A 19,256-nucleotide genomic window follows, 5' to 3' on the forward strand; every position below is an offset into this window, starting at 1 on the left:
AGAATTTTTGGTCATCGTTTGATTGCAACCAACCATCCTTGGGACGTACGGCGAGCATCACTCACAGCATCCACACTGGTTCCCAGCCTCCATTACGCCAGCGCCCATACCGCGTGTCAGCTGCCGAACGACGGGTAATTAGCGAGCGTGGCGTCATTTGCCCCTCCCACAGTCCTTGGGCGTCTCCTGTGGCGCTAGTACGCAAGACGGGTCAATCAGCTGCCTCGGATAGGCGATGCCCTCGACTGCTTACAAGACGTGGAAGCTCTTCTTTCTCTTCTTCACTATGTTAATAAAATTTCAGTAATGCAAGACACTGAAGCAAGGTCTGGGTACGGGCTAGTTGGTATTCCATTTTTTGAAATTGTGATCACAGCGCAAAGTAAGACACGAGACAGAGAGCAACGAAGACTTCGTTGCTCTCTGTCTCGTGTCTTACTTTGCGCTGTGATCACAATTTAAAAAAATGCAAGACACATCGAGCAGGTAGCCCTCCACACCGAGCAAGGGTGCAGCCAAAAATTTTCTTCAGGAGGGGGTTCAGCCATACTTTACGTATGTTTTTGCATGGATTTGTATGTGTGCACGTTTATACACATGCAAAATTGAAAAATTTAGGGGCGGGGGGTTTGGGTGTTTGAACCCCCCCCCCATGGCTACGTGACACTGAGTAAAGGTGAGCAAACAGTGCGCACTTTTTTGCGTGGACAGACCCTATAACATTGATCCATGGCACACATGGCATCCTGTATATTTTGCCAACACGCAACTCTACATTCTAGCAAAAGTGGTTTAGACCCCTCATCAATATTGGTGGGGTGACTGAGAACCCCCTGACTTTAGCGCTGTGCCGTTTATAGTAGCTCTAAATGCTACGTGCGAGCACGGTTTCGTCTGCAGGAAGGAGGAATCAACTTTATTTGCTGAGATGGCGCGGTGGCTCCCTGGCAGCAATAGCTGTTTATCCGAAATGGGATTAATGAGCTCCTCCCACACTGACCGTGAGCGAGCTGGCGTCTGCAGAATAATCCTTGGTCCGTGGCTGTGACATTGGTGGCCTCAAGATCAAGCTGCACATGTTTTGATGCACCGGCGGTGCAACTGCCAGTGAGAGACACAGATAATCTGGAGCAGTATGGCGCAAAATCCGTGGATTTTATCAGGATGCTGCAGTAAATAAAATTTGGTGCACTATATGGCACAGTTGTCGCAGGAGCAGGATCAATGTAAAAATGACACTTTGTCCTCGATTTTCTCCTCTCTTAAAAGCCTACGATGGTGAAATTAACGACTGTGGAGCTTTAAGATAATTTATCAGTCTAAACTGATTCATTGTTTTGCTTTAGTGCCCCTTTAAACTCCACCCAAGTTTGATTACTGGCACAAGCAGAATTTTCAATTTACAGCCGTGGTCCTCCTTTGTGGCAACAATGAAACCGTTTTTTAAATGCGAAGCATTTCTTAGCGAACCTCAGGCACTTTGGCCGTTTCCCATCCGTCCGTCTGTCCGTCCGTCCGTCCATCCATCCGTCCATCCATCCATCCATCCATCCATCCATCCATCCATCCATCCATCCATCCATCTATCTAGCCGCCTACGTCCGGGCGCTCTCCCGGTCGTCTCCATAACTTGTAATGGACCAAAATTGGCATAGCAGGGGATCAGTGCATGACGAACACGATTCACTTGTCATGGCATGAATAACGCAAAATACCTGTCGCGTAAGTCATAAAACCCTTTCTCTCAGTCACGTGTGGCACATACCCGCATTCCAGAGTTTGTTATGCGGGTATGTGCCACAGGTGATACGAAGTCTCAACCAACACAGTAAACTCGAACATACACATTGACAAGCAAGGAAAGTGATAATAATAAGAATTGTCGGGGCTTTAATTCTGACCATCTGGTATTCTTTAGCATGCAGCGAGAATCGCACAGTACACGGGCATCTAGCCTTTTGCATCCATCGAAATGCGACTGCCGCGGCCGGGATCGAACCCGCGACCTTCGGGTCAGCAGCCGAGCACCGTAACCGCTACACCACCGTGGCGGACACAAGGAAAGTGCGGAAGCTGAAGACAGAACACCCCTGGAAGACGCTCAAGTACCATGCACTCGTTCATGTGGTCCGCAACGTGGACCACGTCGATTACGCATAAACCGGGGTCAATGCTTCCTACAGTAAATCTGCCGAGAGAACCAGGCCTCTCATCATTACCGGCGACTTCAACGTTGATTTATCAAGACCCAACAACGCCTGGTTCTTATACTGCGTGAAAGACGGCTTGGCTGTGGAGAGGACATCAAAATACATCGCTGCCACGTCCAGGACAGGCGGCATCATAGATCATTTAATCGTAAGAGGCATCCAGGATTTCCACCAGCTGTGCTATACCTCGCACTTCACTACACTTAGACCCCTCGTAGCCGCGATCACGAACGGACCCGATTAACAAGTCCAGTCCAGCTGCTGGTGCTCACTGATCACGGTGATAATGGCCTTGTTCAAGAACTGTCAAGAACCCCTTCTACACATACACACGGGTTCGTAAAACGTGCGTGCGTTCCCGTCATAACAGATAAGTATACGCATAACAACTATAACGCAACTGTAACAACTGCAACTGTGACTGTAACGTACGTGCAGTGCGCCACTCGGCTGTGTGTATATCCAGGGGAACTTTTCTGAATGAAGCTTAGTTGCGAGTAACGCCTGTCCTGTGGATTTGTGTTTCTCCTTTGTGCTGTTCGGATTCGCGCTATCCAATATAAAAGAATATAAGCACTACATATCAGCGCACCGCGTCTGGTTTTGGTAACACCTATGGTGTTGTTGGCATCGTTACAGAACTGTAAACAGCTGGTTATATAATACATATGCGACTCTTCAGCATATGAGCGGGCTTATACCACTTCCACATTTCTCTAGCATCATTCCGTAACGTTTCGCTCAACATGAAAAATTATGCCACAGTTACCATCCCGCGCATGCTTCGCATAACATCGATTCCCACGGTACATGGGATCTGCCGAATTTTTTTTTTTTTTTGAAATCACAGATAAACAAACTTCATTTCGAGGAAAGAAATGAATGGCACCATAAAAACATGAAGTTAAATACTTTGTTATATCGATAATATTGAGGTTTAACTATACATAAAATAGTGCCCTCTTGCTAAAGAAAATTTGCATATGTGATTTGCAATCAATGCCAACGAAGCACATTGTACAGGGGGAGCCAAAAGTTTGCAGGCCACTATCCCATGTAATCCTATGGCAGCGCAGCCTGCGACACCCCTTCACATCATTATTTTACACACACACACACACGCACACACACACACAATACTGGAGGCCCAAAAAAAGGGGGCTCAAGCAGGAGGGGCAAAAATTACATAGACATGCATCAAAGCAACGCGCACAAACATTACTGTGTGTCAAGATCACATACTTAGCAAAAAATAACACTAATAAATGTGAGAACGGTGACATGAAAAGAAGGCACAAACCGTATAATTATTTATAAATAGCAATTTGAAGTGTAAGCAACAAACGTAGCAACACAGTCATATGTGAAGTTTTTACACAATTTGTCAAGAGCACATCATACAAATATACACACATACATGCACAAAAAAGAGAAAGCAATTTTAAGAAGTCGTTACATTAGTTGATTAGAGTATGGATAAGAGAAAACCAATAAGTAAAGGTATAAATATTAATATCAATGTCAGTAAGGTCAAATACTTACATGTTCTAAAAACTGACGTTAGATAAATGTGAAAAAGGTAGGTTGTTCCAATCTGTTATGGTGCGTGGAAAGAAGAAATATTTGAAAAGATTAGCTTGTGTCTGGTAAAGTGTTAAAGAGTCAGCATGAAAATGGCATGTTCTACGTGCTGCAAGTGGTTCTAAATAAGGACTTGGGCTTATAGCCAAAAGATCATTTTTGAGCTCTGAGTTTTTCTGTGTAACTGAAGTGTCGGAATGTTATGCTCTGTCATTAGACTAGAGAGTCATTGACAGCAGAGCTGTACAGGACAGTCACTCCTCTTTGCTATAACTGACAGCAATTCCTTGTCCCTGGTGGCTGTTTGTAGTGATGATCCATTACTGACAACAGTGCCTGGCTGTGCATTCTTATCGGTAGTCCAGCATTTCAGGGATCCGGCACAGGTTGGTTTGCTGGATTTCTTTTGACTGACATGGTTTTTGGAAGAACAACCTATGGATGCTTTTCAATACCCCATTGTAATGAAATACGCTTCACTAACAAAGGGTAGCTTACCACGGAGGAAAATGCTGTTTTACATTATTACGAGCCTATGTGAGATCAACACAGAAGCTCGGATATTATTACATTGCTCACACAGTTCAAGCAACAGGCCAGAATGCTGATAAGGCCAATCTACATGGTGTTGATGGGCCATGCACGAGCTATTTTCAGTGTCTGGTGCCCTAAATATTTATTGGCAATAGTGGACATGGTGATGACTACAGCTTTGATAGCAGAGAAGCCCAACACAAGAGACACTGTGATACAACACTAACCAACCTAATTGACTGCAACGTGCACATTCATTGTCTGCATTCAAAGTGAAAACACGTGATCCCAGCTGAGATGCAGGAGCAGCGAAGCAGTGCAAGATTCCAATATTTATATGCTCAGTGGGACATATGGCATAGCCATTATTTCGTAGCAACGTCCTAGACTTTGATGGCATCTAGGTACTAAGCCTACGTAGTTCCTAATCTGTACAATTGAAGTACATTGTCCTTATAGGGAGCTAGAAACTTAACAAGTTTCAGAAAATTTTGTTCGACCAATGTCGCCAAAATATTAAAAAATGCTTTGGAGTCCATGAGGTCATGTGCAGAGAATTCCACATGAAAATTAAAAATGAAACATTGACCTTGATTTTTTCTTATATTATTGGACTCATGATGGTGAAATTAACGATCTTGAAGGTTTAACTTACCAGTCTACATTGATTCACTGTTTCAGTTTAGTGTCATTTAAAGGAAACCACTTTTCAAAATAATCATCAATTGACCCCAGTACTGGATTACAATGCTTCACGAACTGATCACCACAAAAGTTTTTCGAATCAATGCACATCTTCATAATTCCACGAGGCTTTCAGCACATTACTGTGGAAAATTCCGATGATATTGATGCTTTCAATACAGAGGGGCATTCACATTGTCTTGTAAGGTATTAGATGCTGACGTGCTGTACTGACAGAACTGTTACGTTCCTTGTTCATGAGCAGACAGGTTTTCATAACTGCCCTTTTCTGTGGGGAAGCTAGTCTGTGGTCTATGATATTTTCAGTAATAGAAGACTTCCTTAAGCTGTTGTCTCGAGCATGACACAGCTAAATTTACAGTGTCTGTATCATACAGTTTTGTTTGACCCTTGTACACACTAACTTTTCAATAAGAGCGTGTACGCTCATTGAATTTTTTCAACTCTTTCGGGACCGCCCCATTGGAGCACCAATCATATATGATCGATGGCTTTCCGCGCGCTGCCAAGGTGATAGTTTCACGCATTTTTACATGTATTGCTATCTAGCGTGTAGTTTTATCACTAGACTTTCGGTTTCGGCATAGTTTGCCATTTTCCCGGAAAGCGGCAACACAGGAGAGAGAGATTTGAGGGTGGCAACGAATGTCATGGCGTCGGGCTCTCGTCAGGGTGCACAAAGAAACCGGCATGAATCGCGTGATTCCGCTGCTTTGATGGCAGAATTGTTTCAGGTGTCCGAAGATGACTGACAGCTCGGATTTCATTTTGGAGAGCGATTCGGGCGAGGATAGACCTGGGACTTGAGCCAGTACTCGTAGGTGGGCGTAGACTCACATCTGCTTCTCTCCCAGGTAGCAGAAGAGGCTTTCCGTTTGTTCACATTGATTTATTTGTTTGGTAGTGTCCCAACAAGCTTTTAGAGAAGAGCTCAGCTTCTCAATCTTGACGACACCAGGCCAGCTCCACCACTCCCATCCGCGAGTCATGTGCTCCACAAGCCAGAAAATGTAGGCAGGCGCAAGAATTGCAAGCTCTGCTATAAGCAGAAGGAAACCGAGTTGAAAACAGATGTTTTTTCAGTAACTGTCAAGTACATCTTTCACTACTGCGCGGAACTACTTGTTGAGTGGCGCAAGCCCCACTGGGCATGAGTACTGCACTAGTTTAGAAGCACACCAAAAAATGTGCTGTGTGTACCAAACTTTTCAAAGTAACAAAAGGGGCAATGAGGCATGTCTTGCATATCTTTGATTTTTTTTACTGTACTATTTTCGCTCAAGTATGTATGTTTATTCCAACTTTTTTATGTTGTCCTTGCAGCAAGTGTTCAATAGGACATTTTTTATTATTACCACGTATAATCATTATGGGTGATATTTCAATCTGTATGAAAGACCATTTCATTAGCCTCATTTTGATGTACGTAACAGAAATATAGCGCCATGACTTGATTTAATAAAAAAAAACTTCTGACACCCTTCCCGATTGCCTCTTTTTTTACACGGTCCCGAAAGAGTTAAACGACGTGTACAGTGTGTCAAGTAAACAGAATGACTATAATTATGTTCCTCATTGTCCACTTTCATTGCCTGTAATGATACGTTTATTTTGGTACATTATTTTTATACTTGTCAGTATCCGATTCTTTAAATATATTGTCAAATATTGCATTTGTTCCTTCTCACCCCCACCCGTCATGTAATGTCTTGTAAAAGGCCCATAAGTGTACCATACATGATATGATTTAATCTTCACAAGCTTTTTAAAGGGACACTAAAGTGAAACAATGAATCGGTTTAGATTGATAAACTGTACCTTAAAACTCCAATGGCATTAATTTCATCATCACCGCTTTATTATTAAAAGTGAAAGTAAAGGTCACAGTTTCATTTTAAAATTATTTTTGCGACATTGGCTCAATGAAATTTCCCAAAACTTGGTATGTTAGATCTCCAGCCTCCTCAATGTACTTCATTTTTACTGCCGATTAAGAAGTGTGTAGGACATAGTGGACGCCTTCAAAATCTAAGACGTCATTCAGGCCATCCGCATTTTCTCCTTGCGTATTTCTTTTGCTTACCAAACATCTTCTTGCACCAAGCGTGGTGATTTTGGAATTGTGAAATAATAATTTACTAATACGAGAAAGATCTTTTTTCTCTTTAGTGTCCCTTTAAATGAACTTTTGCAGCAGTCAAAAAGCAGAACCGAGATATCAGAATATGACAGTGTGCTTTTTCAGGGAAATGTTCCACGAGCGCTCTGCAATATAATCGGCACTGCAGTCTACAGCAGGGTGATAACTTTGATGCTGAATTTACCTTTAATGAAGGCACTGTAGCTGGGCAAAGTGGTCACAATGGCCCATGTTGTAACACCACTGGTAGCCAAGCATGGTTTGCCGAATCCATCAAGACGCAACAAGTGTGATTTACTTGCTCATCACCATTAGTGTAATCCCATGATATTCACTGTTGAACACGAAGTTATGGGCCTTTCTCAAGTTCCACTTGCCTCTCTCTTCCCATGACCACACAAAATTACAGTGGTAACTTAAATATGAATTTTGAGCACCTGCTGTCTTGCAGAAACACAGTAGAATGTAGCACGTTTCACTTTTTGGCGCGACTGAAACTGAGCATATGTTGTGTTATACCAAAGAAGAGTTCAATTTGCATAACATCTTTATTGACTAGAAAAATTATGATACTAAAACACGCATCGTGCAGTATTCTAACCATAAAAAAATTTTCACTTTCCATAACATCGCTACGATATCACGATAACGCTTAGCTACCTGCAGCCACACCGAGAAAATATTATCTTCCAACAATGTAAATGTACAAGGGAATGGCACATGCAACTTGGGTTCATGCTACCCATCACAATCACCTTCACTGCTTACCAAAAACATGTGGATGGAGAATATCCACAGCAGCAGCTCAGACTACACTGGTCCCAGTAGCAGCATTGGAATCGCTCTAGCTTTTCGTGCTTTCAAATAAAACGTCACTGCATGTTCTAGATAAAAGCACTGTGGCGCAGCCTGTTGAGCAATGCAGCTGCTACATTTGCACAATGCCGCAGGGTCAAGAGATGAGACAGTTCCTAGTCCGCCTGTGTTTGCACTACCGTTATGTGGCCAGCTTCTAGGCTAGGCTCTCTTCTCCCACGGTGCTCAGCAACTGAGCACTGCTGCTGCACCTTGGGGCAGCCACCGCAGCAGGCCTGGGAAGCCCACACCTGCAATGTACATCAGATCCACAGAGCAAGTGTATTTGTGCACACAACAACGGGGGCGCCATTGGGACACTCTAACTAGTAGTGCAGCAGCGAAACATTCAGTTGCCGTCACGTGATCCAAGCAGAAATGTCACCTAGGATGTCATACTACTGAAAACTGGGAAGGAAAGTATTTTTTTATTTTTATTTATTATTTATTTATTTTATTGGTACTGCAATCCCCTGGAGGGATTTTAGCAGGTGGGTACAAAAGACGTAAATATCGGCATATAACACCAGGCAAACAGATGGAACAGCTTATCATATTTCACATAGTAGGCAGCCATATAACACAAAGGAAACAAATAACTATCACTTGCATTTTACAACGTAAACAAACATAACAAAATATTACCGATGGCACATCACTCTCATTTGAAGAAAAGAAAAAAACAAAGCTATCACAGAAGTAAAATTTTTTTCTCTGTTTTTCCAGACTAGCGGCAAAGGATGTGAAAGATTGTGTTGTGACTTGAAGATTATTTAAACTATTCCAATCCTGCACAGTTCTGGGGAAGAAAGAATATTTAAAGCAGTTATTGCGGGTACGGAAGGGAGTTATTGTACGATCATGGCGTTGTCTAGTGGCATAACCTGAAGAAAATGAAATAATTTTTCCAATATCTATCTTGTAATGCCCATTAATTATTTGATATAAATATTTTAATCGAGATATGCGGTTTCTTTCTGAAAGTGGAGGTAAGTTAGCTCTGACTAACAGTTCATTTACCGAGGTTCGTCCGTAACTGTTATATATGAAGCGAACGGCTCTTCTTTGTATTTTTTCGACTTTATGAATATTAATTTGAGTAAATGGATCCCAGATCATCGCAGCATAATCAAGTATGGGGAGGACTATCGATTTGTAAGCAAGAACCCGGACAGATGGAGGGGAGAGTTTCAAAGCCCTTCTTAAAAAGAACAGTTTCTGATTAGCCTTGGAAGTTACTTTGTCAATGTGTTTTGTCCAGTTAAGATCGTTTGTTATCCATAGCCCTAGATACTTGTAGGATTGAACCTCTGAAAGAATGGCATTGTTTGCAAAGTATTGAAAATTTAATTTGTTTTTCTTATGAGAAATGGACATGTACAGTGTTTTTTCAAAATTGATTGACATTTGCCAAGCCTCGCACCAGGAAACAACCCTGTTAAACGACTCGTTTAACAAAACTTGGTCCTTTGAGGATTCTATTTCAGAGTAAATAACGCAATCGTCCGCGTAGAGCCTAATATTTACAGGGATACCATTTACTATGTCGTTAATATATAAAATAAATAGAAGGGGACCTAAAACTGACCCTTGGGGGACGCCAGAGTCAACGGAAACCCTGTGAGAGGAATGATTGTTAAAAACTACAAATTGTTCTCTGTTTTTTAAGTAGGCCAATATCCATTTAATAAGTTGATCATTCCCGAGAATTTTTTCTAATTTGTATACTAATTTATTGTGCGAAACCTTGTCAAAAGCTTTGGCAAAATCCATAAAAATTGCATCTGTTTGTTTTCCATTATTAATTGAAGTAGCGAAGTCGTGTATTGTTGATACCAATTGTGTCGTTGTTGAAAATCCCTTCCTGAATCCATGCCGATGTTGGTTTAAGATATTATGTTTGTCCAGAAAATATGAAATACTATTGTGGATAATGTGTTCCAGAAGCTTACAAACGGTTGAAGTTAACGATACGATAAGTTAACAATAATAAAGTATTATTATTGTTTTGCCATTCAGTGGTTGGCCAGTGTCACTGGGGGCCACGCCACTTCTCACTGTTTTGCCACAGTCAACAGCGACGAGCCATGCTATACTAACGATGTCATATGTGAAGTTCTGTTGCTGCACTCTTTAGGAAACATGACGTCAGGAGGCAGCCCTAAAATTATAACCTGGGGCAGGAGAAAGACACCTCCAAAGCCAACTATGCAGTTCACAGCAGTCAAGGGTCATTGGCTGTCTTCGTGGTGGACTTACTACATAATGTGGTAATCAAGCAGTGTGGTACGTGTATGCCAATGAGGTAAGCTTTGTTTCCAGTAGTGTTCCCCCATAGGTAACGACTAAAGCGGCATTCTGTTTATACTTCTATGGCAGCTATCTTGAAAAAAGTTCAAACACCAGGCACTTCCACTGATTCGTAATTTGAAAATGTTGCAGTGTCTTTTTTTGTCTCCAACCACAGTACAATACCTAGAACAAAAGTACTGTCAGGAATCAATATACCCAAGTAAAAAATATGACCAAATATTTGGGCAATCCAAAAGGCCGATTACAGCTTAAAATATTTTTGAAACCTGTGGGGGTCGCTCCCTTTGCTCCTTGCCCGTGCAAGCCAAGCTTGTCCCTCCCCGGTATCGAGACGCCCCTCTCCACCTGAGCTCGCTTCTGCCTCCTAAGAGAGATGCTACGAGAGGCACTGCCTGTGGTAGCCAATGGCACTGCAGGCAAGCATGCTTCATTGGTCTTGCAGAGTTACCCTGTTTGACCCGTAATCCTGCGACTGTCGCACCGTGCTGCATCTTGGGTTAACCCTTTATGAGTTCATATATATTTTTCACATAACAGAAAATATGCCTGCAGAATATGTAAATAATGTGCTGAGAAACGGTATGAAGCAATTTTCAACAAAATACGACCATTAGTTTCCGAGAAAAAAGTCTGACACACCTCACCCATTGTCTCGTGAGTGCACCAAGCTGTAATCCTTTCGCCAAATTTCTTGCACGAAAACGCTCTAAGTAAGTGGTTCAGAGGAGCACTTCAGAAACTGTACAAAAAAATATATTCTGGCGCAACTAATTTCCAGCTGTCGTACACAATGTGCGCCTGTTGTGCTCTGCCAGCGGCTCTGTCTGACGTCAGTCAATCAATCAATCAAGATTTATTTTCAGCTTCAAAAAAAAAAAAAAAAGAGGGTGACCTTATTTTTAGGTCTGGCGGTCCCATGCCGCCAATTTCCCACAGGGTGGGTGCCCTCCCAAGCGACTTTGAACTTCGTTCTGCCGAGCACCAAGCCGGAAGTGCGCTTGTACCTATTTTACCGGTAGGTACCCAGCGGCAGCAATTCTCTGCCTCCCACAGCAGAGGCGGATGCTCGACTATTTCACCAAAGCTGTGGTGGGTTAAGGTGCGCCCAGGGGTCTTTGCAGAACCTTATGGGGCCACCTTTCGAGATGAGTACCCAGAAACAACCGAGCACCAGGTAGGTGTACTCCTCTACCCCTTTAGAAAAACCGGTGGGTTCCCGGTCGGCACTGGGAATCGAACCCGGTACCTCCCGCATTGGAAGCGGACGCTCAACCATGTAGCCACCGCTGCGGTGTAGCTCTTGTAGCTCTTTGTTGTAGCTCTTTTCTGTCTCTTCTGTCGGTGTTGATAACAACGAGCACCTCAGTTATGCCTGAATTTCCACTTATATATAAAATGGCGGCTATGAATCAAGGCAAGCCACATCAATATGGTGTCCCCGAATGCACTGAATCCAGTAAATGCATTTATGAACTCAATCCAAGTTGGAGGTATTAGCTTTTCTCTTAGACTTTGCATATTCGTGTTCTTTTTGGCTTTCTAGAGCATCTGTCTCGTCATTCCTGGGTGATTCCACATAAGATCGAACAAACGATGGCTGGTCGACCTTTCAAATTTATTTCAAATTTTTATATATTATTGCCTGATGAGTGGAAAGAAAAGATCCGCAAGTTGTTTTGCCGAAAAAATTTTTTTCGAACCACAGGAAATCAATAATGACGAAGAGGTGGAGTGGAGCGCTCATCCGCTCTGTGTTTTGGCAACTTTGTTATGAATTGCACAAAATATATTAAAGTTAGGTAGCTGAAATTTATTTACCTAAATATATGCATGTTCTTGCTTCTGCTCAGGTATTTTAGTTTTTATGTGTAGTGTAGATGTTTTTATAAAAAACCTCAAAAATGGCCCAATCAGCAAAGTTTTCTTTACTTTGAAGGTCTTTATCTCAAGAAAGTCTCGTAGCAGAGGTACGAAAATTCCGCATTACGTTTTTCGCATGCGTATCTACCAAACTGCCAAATATTGTATATATATAATTTTTCAGTAAAGAGATATGATCGGGCTAAGTTCAAGAAAACACCGAAACAATGGAAACTTCTGACGACAATTAAAAAAAAACAGCATTTTTTAAATTTCTTAAACTTTGTCCACTTATTCTCCTCCACATCAGCTTTCACAATCATTAAAAACATGTTGCATAATGTCGTTGCACTAATAGTTACGGCCCCTCCAATGAGACCCTTAGGCAAGGATGGGCAATTCCGACTTCTTGCCCAGCAAGTGTATAAATGCAGGCAGGATTGAATTTCGTTTTATTAAAAGGAGCAGGGCCGTACTGACTATTAGTGCAACGATATTATGCAACATGTTTTTAATGATTGTGAAAGCTGATGTGGGGGAGGATAAGTGGACAAAGCATTTAAGAAATTTAAAAAATGGGTTTTTTTTTTAATTGTCGTCAAAAGTTTTTTTTAATTTGACTTTGATTGTCGCTGAGCATTTGCAAGCCAGCCACACTGCAAGGACATTTCCCGACAAGTCAAGACAGTTCCTCCGAGTTCGCGAGTTCTGCGTCCTGCAGCAGCCTAAATCGAGAAATCATGTCAGGGTCACTGGACGACAATTCACTCACTGTCTATTGCACCACGAGTTATATAAATACAACTGCTATGAAACGACACTGAGAAGCCACCCCCTGATATCGAAACAGTTCTTTTTAAGGTGGCGCTAATTAAAATATATAGATGCATTCGCACCACAATGCGAAGAATTTAGAGCAACAATCCGAAATTTTTTAATGTGTCAGACTCCTTTAAGCTTTTGTGTTCGAAAGGTAGTCCCACAATAGACTCATTCAGAGCTATACTTTCTCGTCAGGACGCACAGGAGGAGTTAAGAGCAAAGCACAAGAACTTTTGAGATACGCCGTCTGCTGCCGAATCTAATATAGACCTCCGGTCAAACAATCCATATTTTGTACTGGAAGAAATCGCATGGCGCAGCGCAGTTTGCCGAAGCGAGCGCTCATAGCTCCCTTATAGGCATCATTTCTGAGGTTTGCGAACAGAGGGCGGATTTCCATAAAAAGAGGTGTTGCTGTTTCGATCTCGGTCTGAGGACGCGAGAACGAGCTCTCACTGCGCCGTCTCTTACAACGAGCATCTCGGGTGCGCACTCGGTAGCTCCGCGCTCGTGGCCGCTGCAAACAAAATAACGTCTTCAAATAGCTGACCTTTTAATAAAAAGCAGAATACACTTGCTGGGCAAAAGTCGGAATTCCATCCTTGCCTAAGGGTCTCATTGAGGGGCCGTAACTATTAGTGCAACGACATTATGTAATGATTGTGAAAGCTGATGTGGAGGAGAAAGTGGACTTGAAATTTAAAAAATGGAATCGATGTTCGGTGTTTTCTTGATGCGAATATCTCTTTACTGAAAAGTTATATAAATACATGCAGTTTGGTAGATACGGGGTGATGACTGTGGCGTAATTTTTCACATTGAGCAAAACGTTACGGAATGACGCTATAGAGAAATGTGGAAGTGGTATACGCACACTCACAAGTTGAAGAGTTGCATATGTATTATATAACAAGTTGTTTACAGTTGCGTAACGATGCGAACAGAAACATGGGTGTTACCAACACCACACGCGGTAAGCTGATATGTAGTGCTTATATTATTCAATACTGGATAGCGCGAATCCGAACAAGACAAAGAAGGAACACCGATACGCAGGACAGGCATTGCTCGCAACTAAGCTTCGTTCAGGAAAGTTTCCCTAGATATGTACATTGCCGAGCGGCAGGCGCAGGCGCACTGCACATACGTACGTTACAGTCACAGTGCAGTTGTTACGGTTATGCTTATACTTGTCCGTTATGACGGAGAACGCACGCACGCACAAACCCGTGTGCATGTGTGGAAGGGGTTCATGACAGCTCTTGAACAAGGTCATTATCACCGTGATTAGTGAGCCCCAGCAGCTGGACCGAATTTGTTATTAGGATCCGTTCATGATCGCGGCTACGAGGGGTCTGAGTGCAGTGAAGTGCGAGGTATAGTACAGCTGGTGGAAATCCTTGATGCCTCTTACGATGAAATGATCTATGATGCCTCCTGTCCTGGACGTGGCAGCGAGGTCTTTTGATTCCCTGTCCACATCCAAGCCGTCTTTGACGCAGTGTAAGGAGCAGGCGTTGTTGGGTCTTGATAAATCAATGTTGAAGTCACAGGTAATGATGAGAGGCCTGGTACTCTCGGCAGATTTAATTTAGGAAGTTTTTGATCCCGGTTTTTGCGTAATCCGCGTGGTCAACGATTCGGACCACGTGGACGAGTGGATGGTAGTTGAGCGTCTTCCAGGGCTGTTCTGTCTTCAGCTTCCTCCCTTTCCTTGCGTTCGCCGCGGTGGTGTAGCGGTTACGGCGCTCGGTTGCTGACCCGAAGGTCGCGGGTTCAATCCCGGCCGCGGTGGTCGAATTTCGATGGAGGCAAAATGCTAGATGCCCGTGTACTGTGTGATCTCGGTACACGTTAAGAATACCTGAAGGTCAAATTTCCGGAGCCCTTCTCTACGGCGTGTCTCGTAATGATATCGTGGTTTTGGGACATAAGACCCCAACATTATTATTATGATCATTTTCCTTGCGTGTCAGTGTGTGTGTTTTTCGCGGTTACGGTGTTGGTTGAGAGTCTGTATCGCCTGTGGCACATACCCACAAAACATGAACTCTGGTATGCGGGTATGTGCCACACGTGACTGAGAGAAAGGGTTTCATGACGTACGAGGCAGGTATTTTGCGTTATTCATTTCATGACCAATGGATCGTGTTCGTCATATACTGATCCCCTGCTATGGCAATTTTGGTATATTTGCAAGTTATGGAGACGACCTGGAGAGCGCCCGGGACGTAGGCTGCTAGATAGATAGATAGATGGATGGATGGATGGATGGATGGATGGATCGATGGATCGATGGATCGATAGATAGATAGATAGATAGATAGATAGATAGATAGATAGATAGATAGATAGATAGATAGATAGATAGATAGATAGATAGATAGATAGATAGATAGATAGATAGATAGATAGATAGTAGATAGATAGATACGTAGATAGAAACGGCCAAAGTGCCCGAGGTTCGCTAAGAAATGCTTCGCATTTAAAACATGCATATATTTAGGTAAATAAATTTCAGCTACTTAACTTTAATATATTTTGTGCAATTCATAACGAAAGTTGGCCAAAACAGCAGAAGCGGATGAGCGCTCCACTCCACCTCTTCATCATTATTGATTTCCTGTGGTTCGAAAAAATTTTTGGCGGCAAAACAAATTGCGGATCTCTTCTTTCCACTCATCTGGCAATAATATATAAAATTTTGAAATAAATTTGAGAGGTCGAACAGCCATCGTTTGTTCGATCTTACGTGGAATCACCCTCCTTTCTTTCGGGCCTCCATTTCAGGAACAACATCCAAGCCACAGCCCCCTCTGGTGCCGCAGCGGTAAAAAAGGAATTTCAGGGCCTTCTTCACCAAGAAGCATTGTTTTTTTGATGTAATAATGCCCACTGAACTAGAAAAAATATTTATGCGTGCCTGTTATGTAGTTGGGCTCAGCAAGGAACTGCTTCATTTTTCGTTCAAGTATGCTTCGACACGATTATTGGCCGACATCCGACTGAGATTTTGACACAGTATCTAGAGTTTTATGCTAGAACTACTTCTTCTCTCGAAATTCAGGAGAGGAGAAACATACCATACATCTAGAACTTTAGCTACCTTGCACGCAATAAAACAGCCGTTTAGAAAATTTTCTACAGAACAAACCAAATTTAAACTCACCGATACCACATATCGTAAATGTATGAAATATTTTTTCTTGGGTTCCTAAATCTTTCGAGCAGAAAATCATAGCGCTGATGGTGACGCGCAGTGGCAGAGGAAGCTTTTACTGAAGAAGAAAAGGTGGTACAGATTTGTCCCATTATCACTCATTTCTTGACATCCTGCCTAGAGTGCTGTCGGAAAGTCGACGGACCCGGCCTTAGCGCCCCTGAAGTGGAGGAGTGTCACGTCCCTCATGCAAACCCATCTCCTCAAACTTGAGAGCCAGGGACCCAAGGTGCGGCACAGTCATGGATTGTGGGCCAAAGGGAGGCTCGCCGCAACAATGATCGAGTACAGGGTTGCCAGGTAGCCAAAAAATAGCCAAGAAATCGGAAACGTTGCCAACTTGAGCCAAGGGCAGTAAAATGAGGCAACGGTAGCCACGCATGTGTGAAAACAGCTGCGACGTTTTCACTTAGATGACTAAATACAGCAGCATTTTGGTGGGAATGTAAATAAGTACAACAAAACTCCTTCAAAATCACAATTCCCAAGATTCAAGCATAAATGATTGACTTTAGCAATCATTTCATGCACGATGACAAAGTTTCTTGAGCTGTTGCTTCAATGAAACTCTTCACACGTACTGCGTGACTTTTCCTAAAAGGACTAGAAGCACCATCTTTACATTGGATATACGATTTCCAATGTCGAATGCAGAGCTTCCTGATTGTGCAGTGCTTTCAGTTGTCTTTTTCACTTCCAATTGCAGTTTAAAGTTGCGTTTGGCAATAGGTGGTCTGCAAGATGAGGCCCCTGGAACAGCCCTCCTCCCCCTCCGAGTTTATGGATTGTATATGAAAAGTTGTTTTTTTCAGTGTGTGTAATGCAAATGCCGAATTCAATTGCCGAGGCTGAAAACACGCCTTGATTGCCATGTTTTCACGCTGCATACTCGAAAGCCACGAGATATTGAAAATTTGGCTCAACTAAAGGGAACAAGAAATTAACCAAAAGATAGCCCAGTATCCAAACGCTTTTCCTGCCGCCAATTGCCAAAAAAGGTAGCCAAAGCTGGCAACCCTGCAGGTAAGCGCGCCTGTGGCGCTATTGGCTACCAAAGAAAAGGTCCACCAAGTGTGCAAACGAGAAGTGCCGCGCAAAGGCACCATGTAACCAGCTCAATGCAGGCCTGTCAGCATCTGTCTATGATAAATTGGACGCCAGCCAGAAGAGAGTCCGAGGGGAGAGGGGGCCTTAAACGGGTGGCCAATAAGGTAGGGTGCAAAAGGGAGGCACCCTCAATTCCCCAAGTTTCACTCACACGAAGGACGTGGCATCTCATCTGTTTCGTCCAAGCTGATCAGCCTGTGGCTAGTGGGCAGCAGTTGATAGTTACTGCTAAAGCTGTGAGATGTCATGGCAGCGCGAGGTACACTGCAGAAATTTTGGGCAACCAGGCCACCCAAACGCCAACTACTGCCTCACCACATTGAAAATTCACCTGCTTTTCGTGACTCGGTTAGCGTCTCACTACTGCTCCCCATTGCTCATTTTCTCGTTCATGTACAATATCGGTTTGGGCTAGTTGGTGACGGTGATCCGTGATGTCGTTTCTGCACCCAATCAAAATGGACACAGAAAGATGGGCTTGTGCACGTTTCATCTTTCTGTACCCACTTTGATTTGGTGGAAAGGTGCCATTATGGATCACAATCTAGAAGCAAAAAGAAAAAGAAATGTGACATAAAATCACACTATGGAAATGTGGTGGACACAGGTGTAAAAATGTAGGGCTTTCAAAGAACACTTGAGCAAGTACAAAAGACTCATAACTGCACTGGGCCATGAATGTTAGTGCCAGAAATTAGTGCGAAATTGGAGCATATCAACAAAGCTTTATTGCACTGGCTGCAAATGAAGTTCAACATGCGGGTATGAGATGACGCTACAAATGTTTGATGGATATCCTCCCCCGTTATAAACAACGGTGCCTACCTGCACATTGCTCATCAAAAGGGCACTTCTAAGAGGAGTGCTTGTGGTCGGTGCTGCAGCAGATTCGCAGCCTGGTGACGCGCAGCATCCAGGCAGCCACAGCTGTGTACAGCTTGCCTGCCACCAGAACCAGCAAGAACTGGTGTGCCAGTGCCCAGAGCCGATAATGAGGGCCATAGAAGGGATCTGACACAGCAGGGCACAGCATGCTGTTCAGGTTTACTTCAGTCACCTGCAAACATTTCACACACAACAACAATATTAAGCATGAAATGATTTTAGCTCAAGTTGTCAGCAGCCTTCAAGTGGCCTTGAGCCATACGACCACTCAAACGAGATCATCTGGGCATCGCTGTGAGACCGAAATCAGCTAAGTTAAATAGAGCAGACTCTCAGTAAACCGAAATCTCTTAAATGGAATACTGCTTCTGATATGATTGGTTTCATACTTGTATTCTGCACCCCTGTTCGTCTCTCGATCAACGGAACTCCTGTTGTTTTTCTGGTCTCGTATAATGAGATTCTAGTGTAAGTGTGGTCTTTGGCAGTCAACCGTACAGGACTGCATTGCATATTCAAGTTATGGCCCAAACAAATTACAAAAAATATTGCTTCACAGTTCCTCTTATTGTTTGTTCACACTACCACTGAACTTCTATGTCCGTTTCAAAGGTAGATAGGGCACCGCGCACTGGCTTTTTCGAACGTCAATGGGCACGGCAATACTTGCCACCTCCTTCATGTAGTACCTTCGGAGCTACATAGTCGCCGAGGGCGACCGTGGTTTCGTCTGCAGTGGATGCGTTCCATTTTCAACCCATGTGCGCTGGTTTGGAAAATCTGAATTTCGGCCCATTGGACAGAATGGAATTTTGCCGTGTAATTTCATGCATTTGTATCAGGTCGAAATTCATATCAGCCAGTTTTATACTATGCTCAATTGCTGTGCATTTGGGTAAAGTGACATGGCTATCCTTTGATAGCTTATTTCTACTGCATACTTTAGTCGTAGATTGTTTATATGGGGAGTGCCTCAGCATGCACGTCTTCTTTTTCTTTGACCAGTGTAATAGCCCAAATGACA

The 19,256-nt window shown here is 43.1% G+C and overlaps 1 protein-coding gene across 1 annotated transcript in view; it reads right to left on the minus strand.

The window, feature by feature from the left end:
- Positions 1–7,699: 7,699 nt before the first annotated feature.
- LOC119377891 (transmembrane protein 164) overlaps positions 7,700–19,256 on the minus strand; it is a 30,100-nt gene continuing 18,543 nt past the window's right edge. Inside the window, exons 3-4 of the mRNA XM_037647183.1 lie at positions 18,173–18,404; positions 7,700–8,276 (exon numbers count right to left, since the gene is read on the minus strand). Of these exons, the coding sequence (XP_037503111.1) occupies positions 18,201–18,404 (204 nt within the window). The 3' untranslated portion in view covers positions 7,700–8,276; positions 18,173–18,200. The remainder of the gene's footprint in view (positions 8,277–18,172; positions 18,405–19,256) is intronic.

The sequence above is a fragment of the Rhipicephalus sanguineus genome, unplaced genomic scaffold (assembly GCF_013339695.2).
Source record: "Rhipicephalus sanguineus isolate Rsan-2018 unplaced genomic scaffold, BIME_Rsan_1.4 Seq6021, whole genome shotgun sequence".
NCBI lineage: Eukaryota > Metazoa > Arthropoda > Arachnida > Ixodida > Ixodidae > Rhipicephalus > Rhipicephalus sanguineus.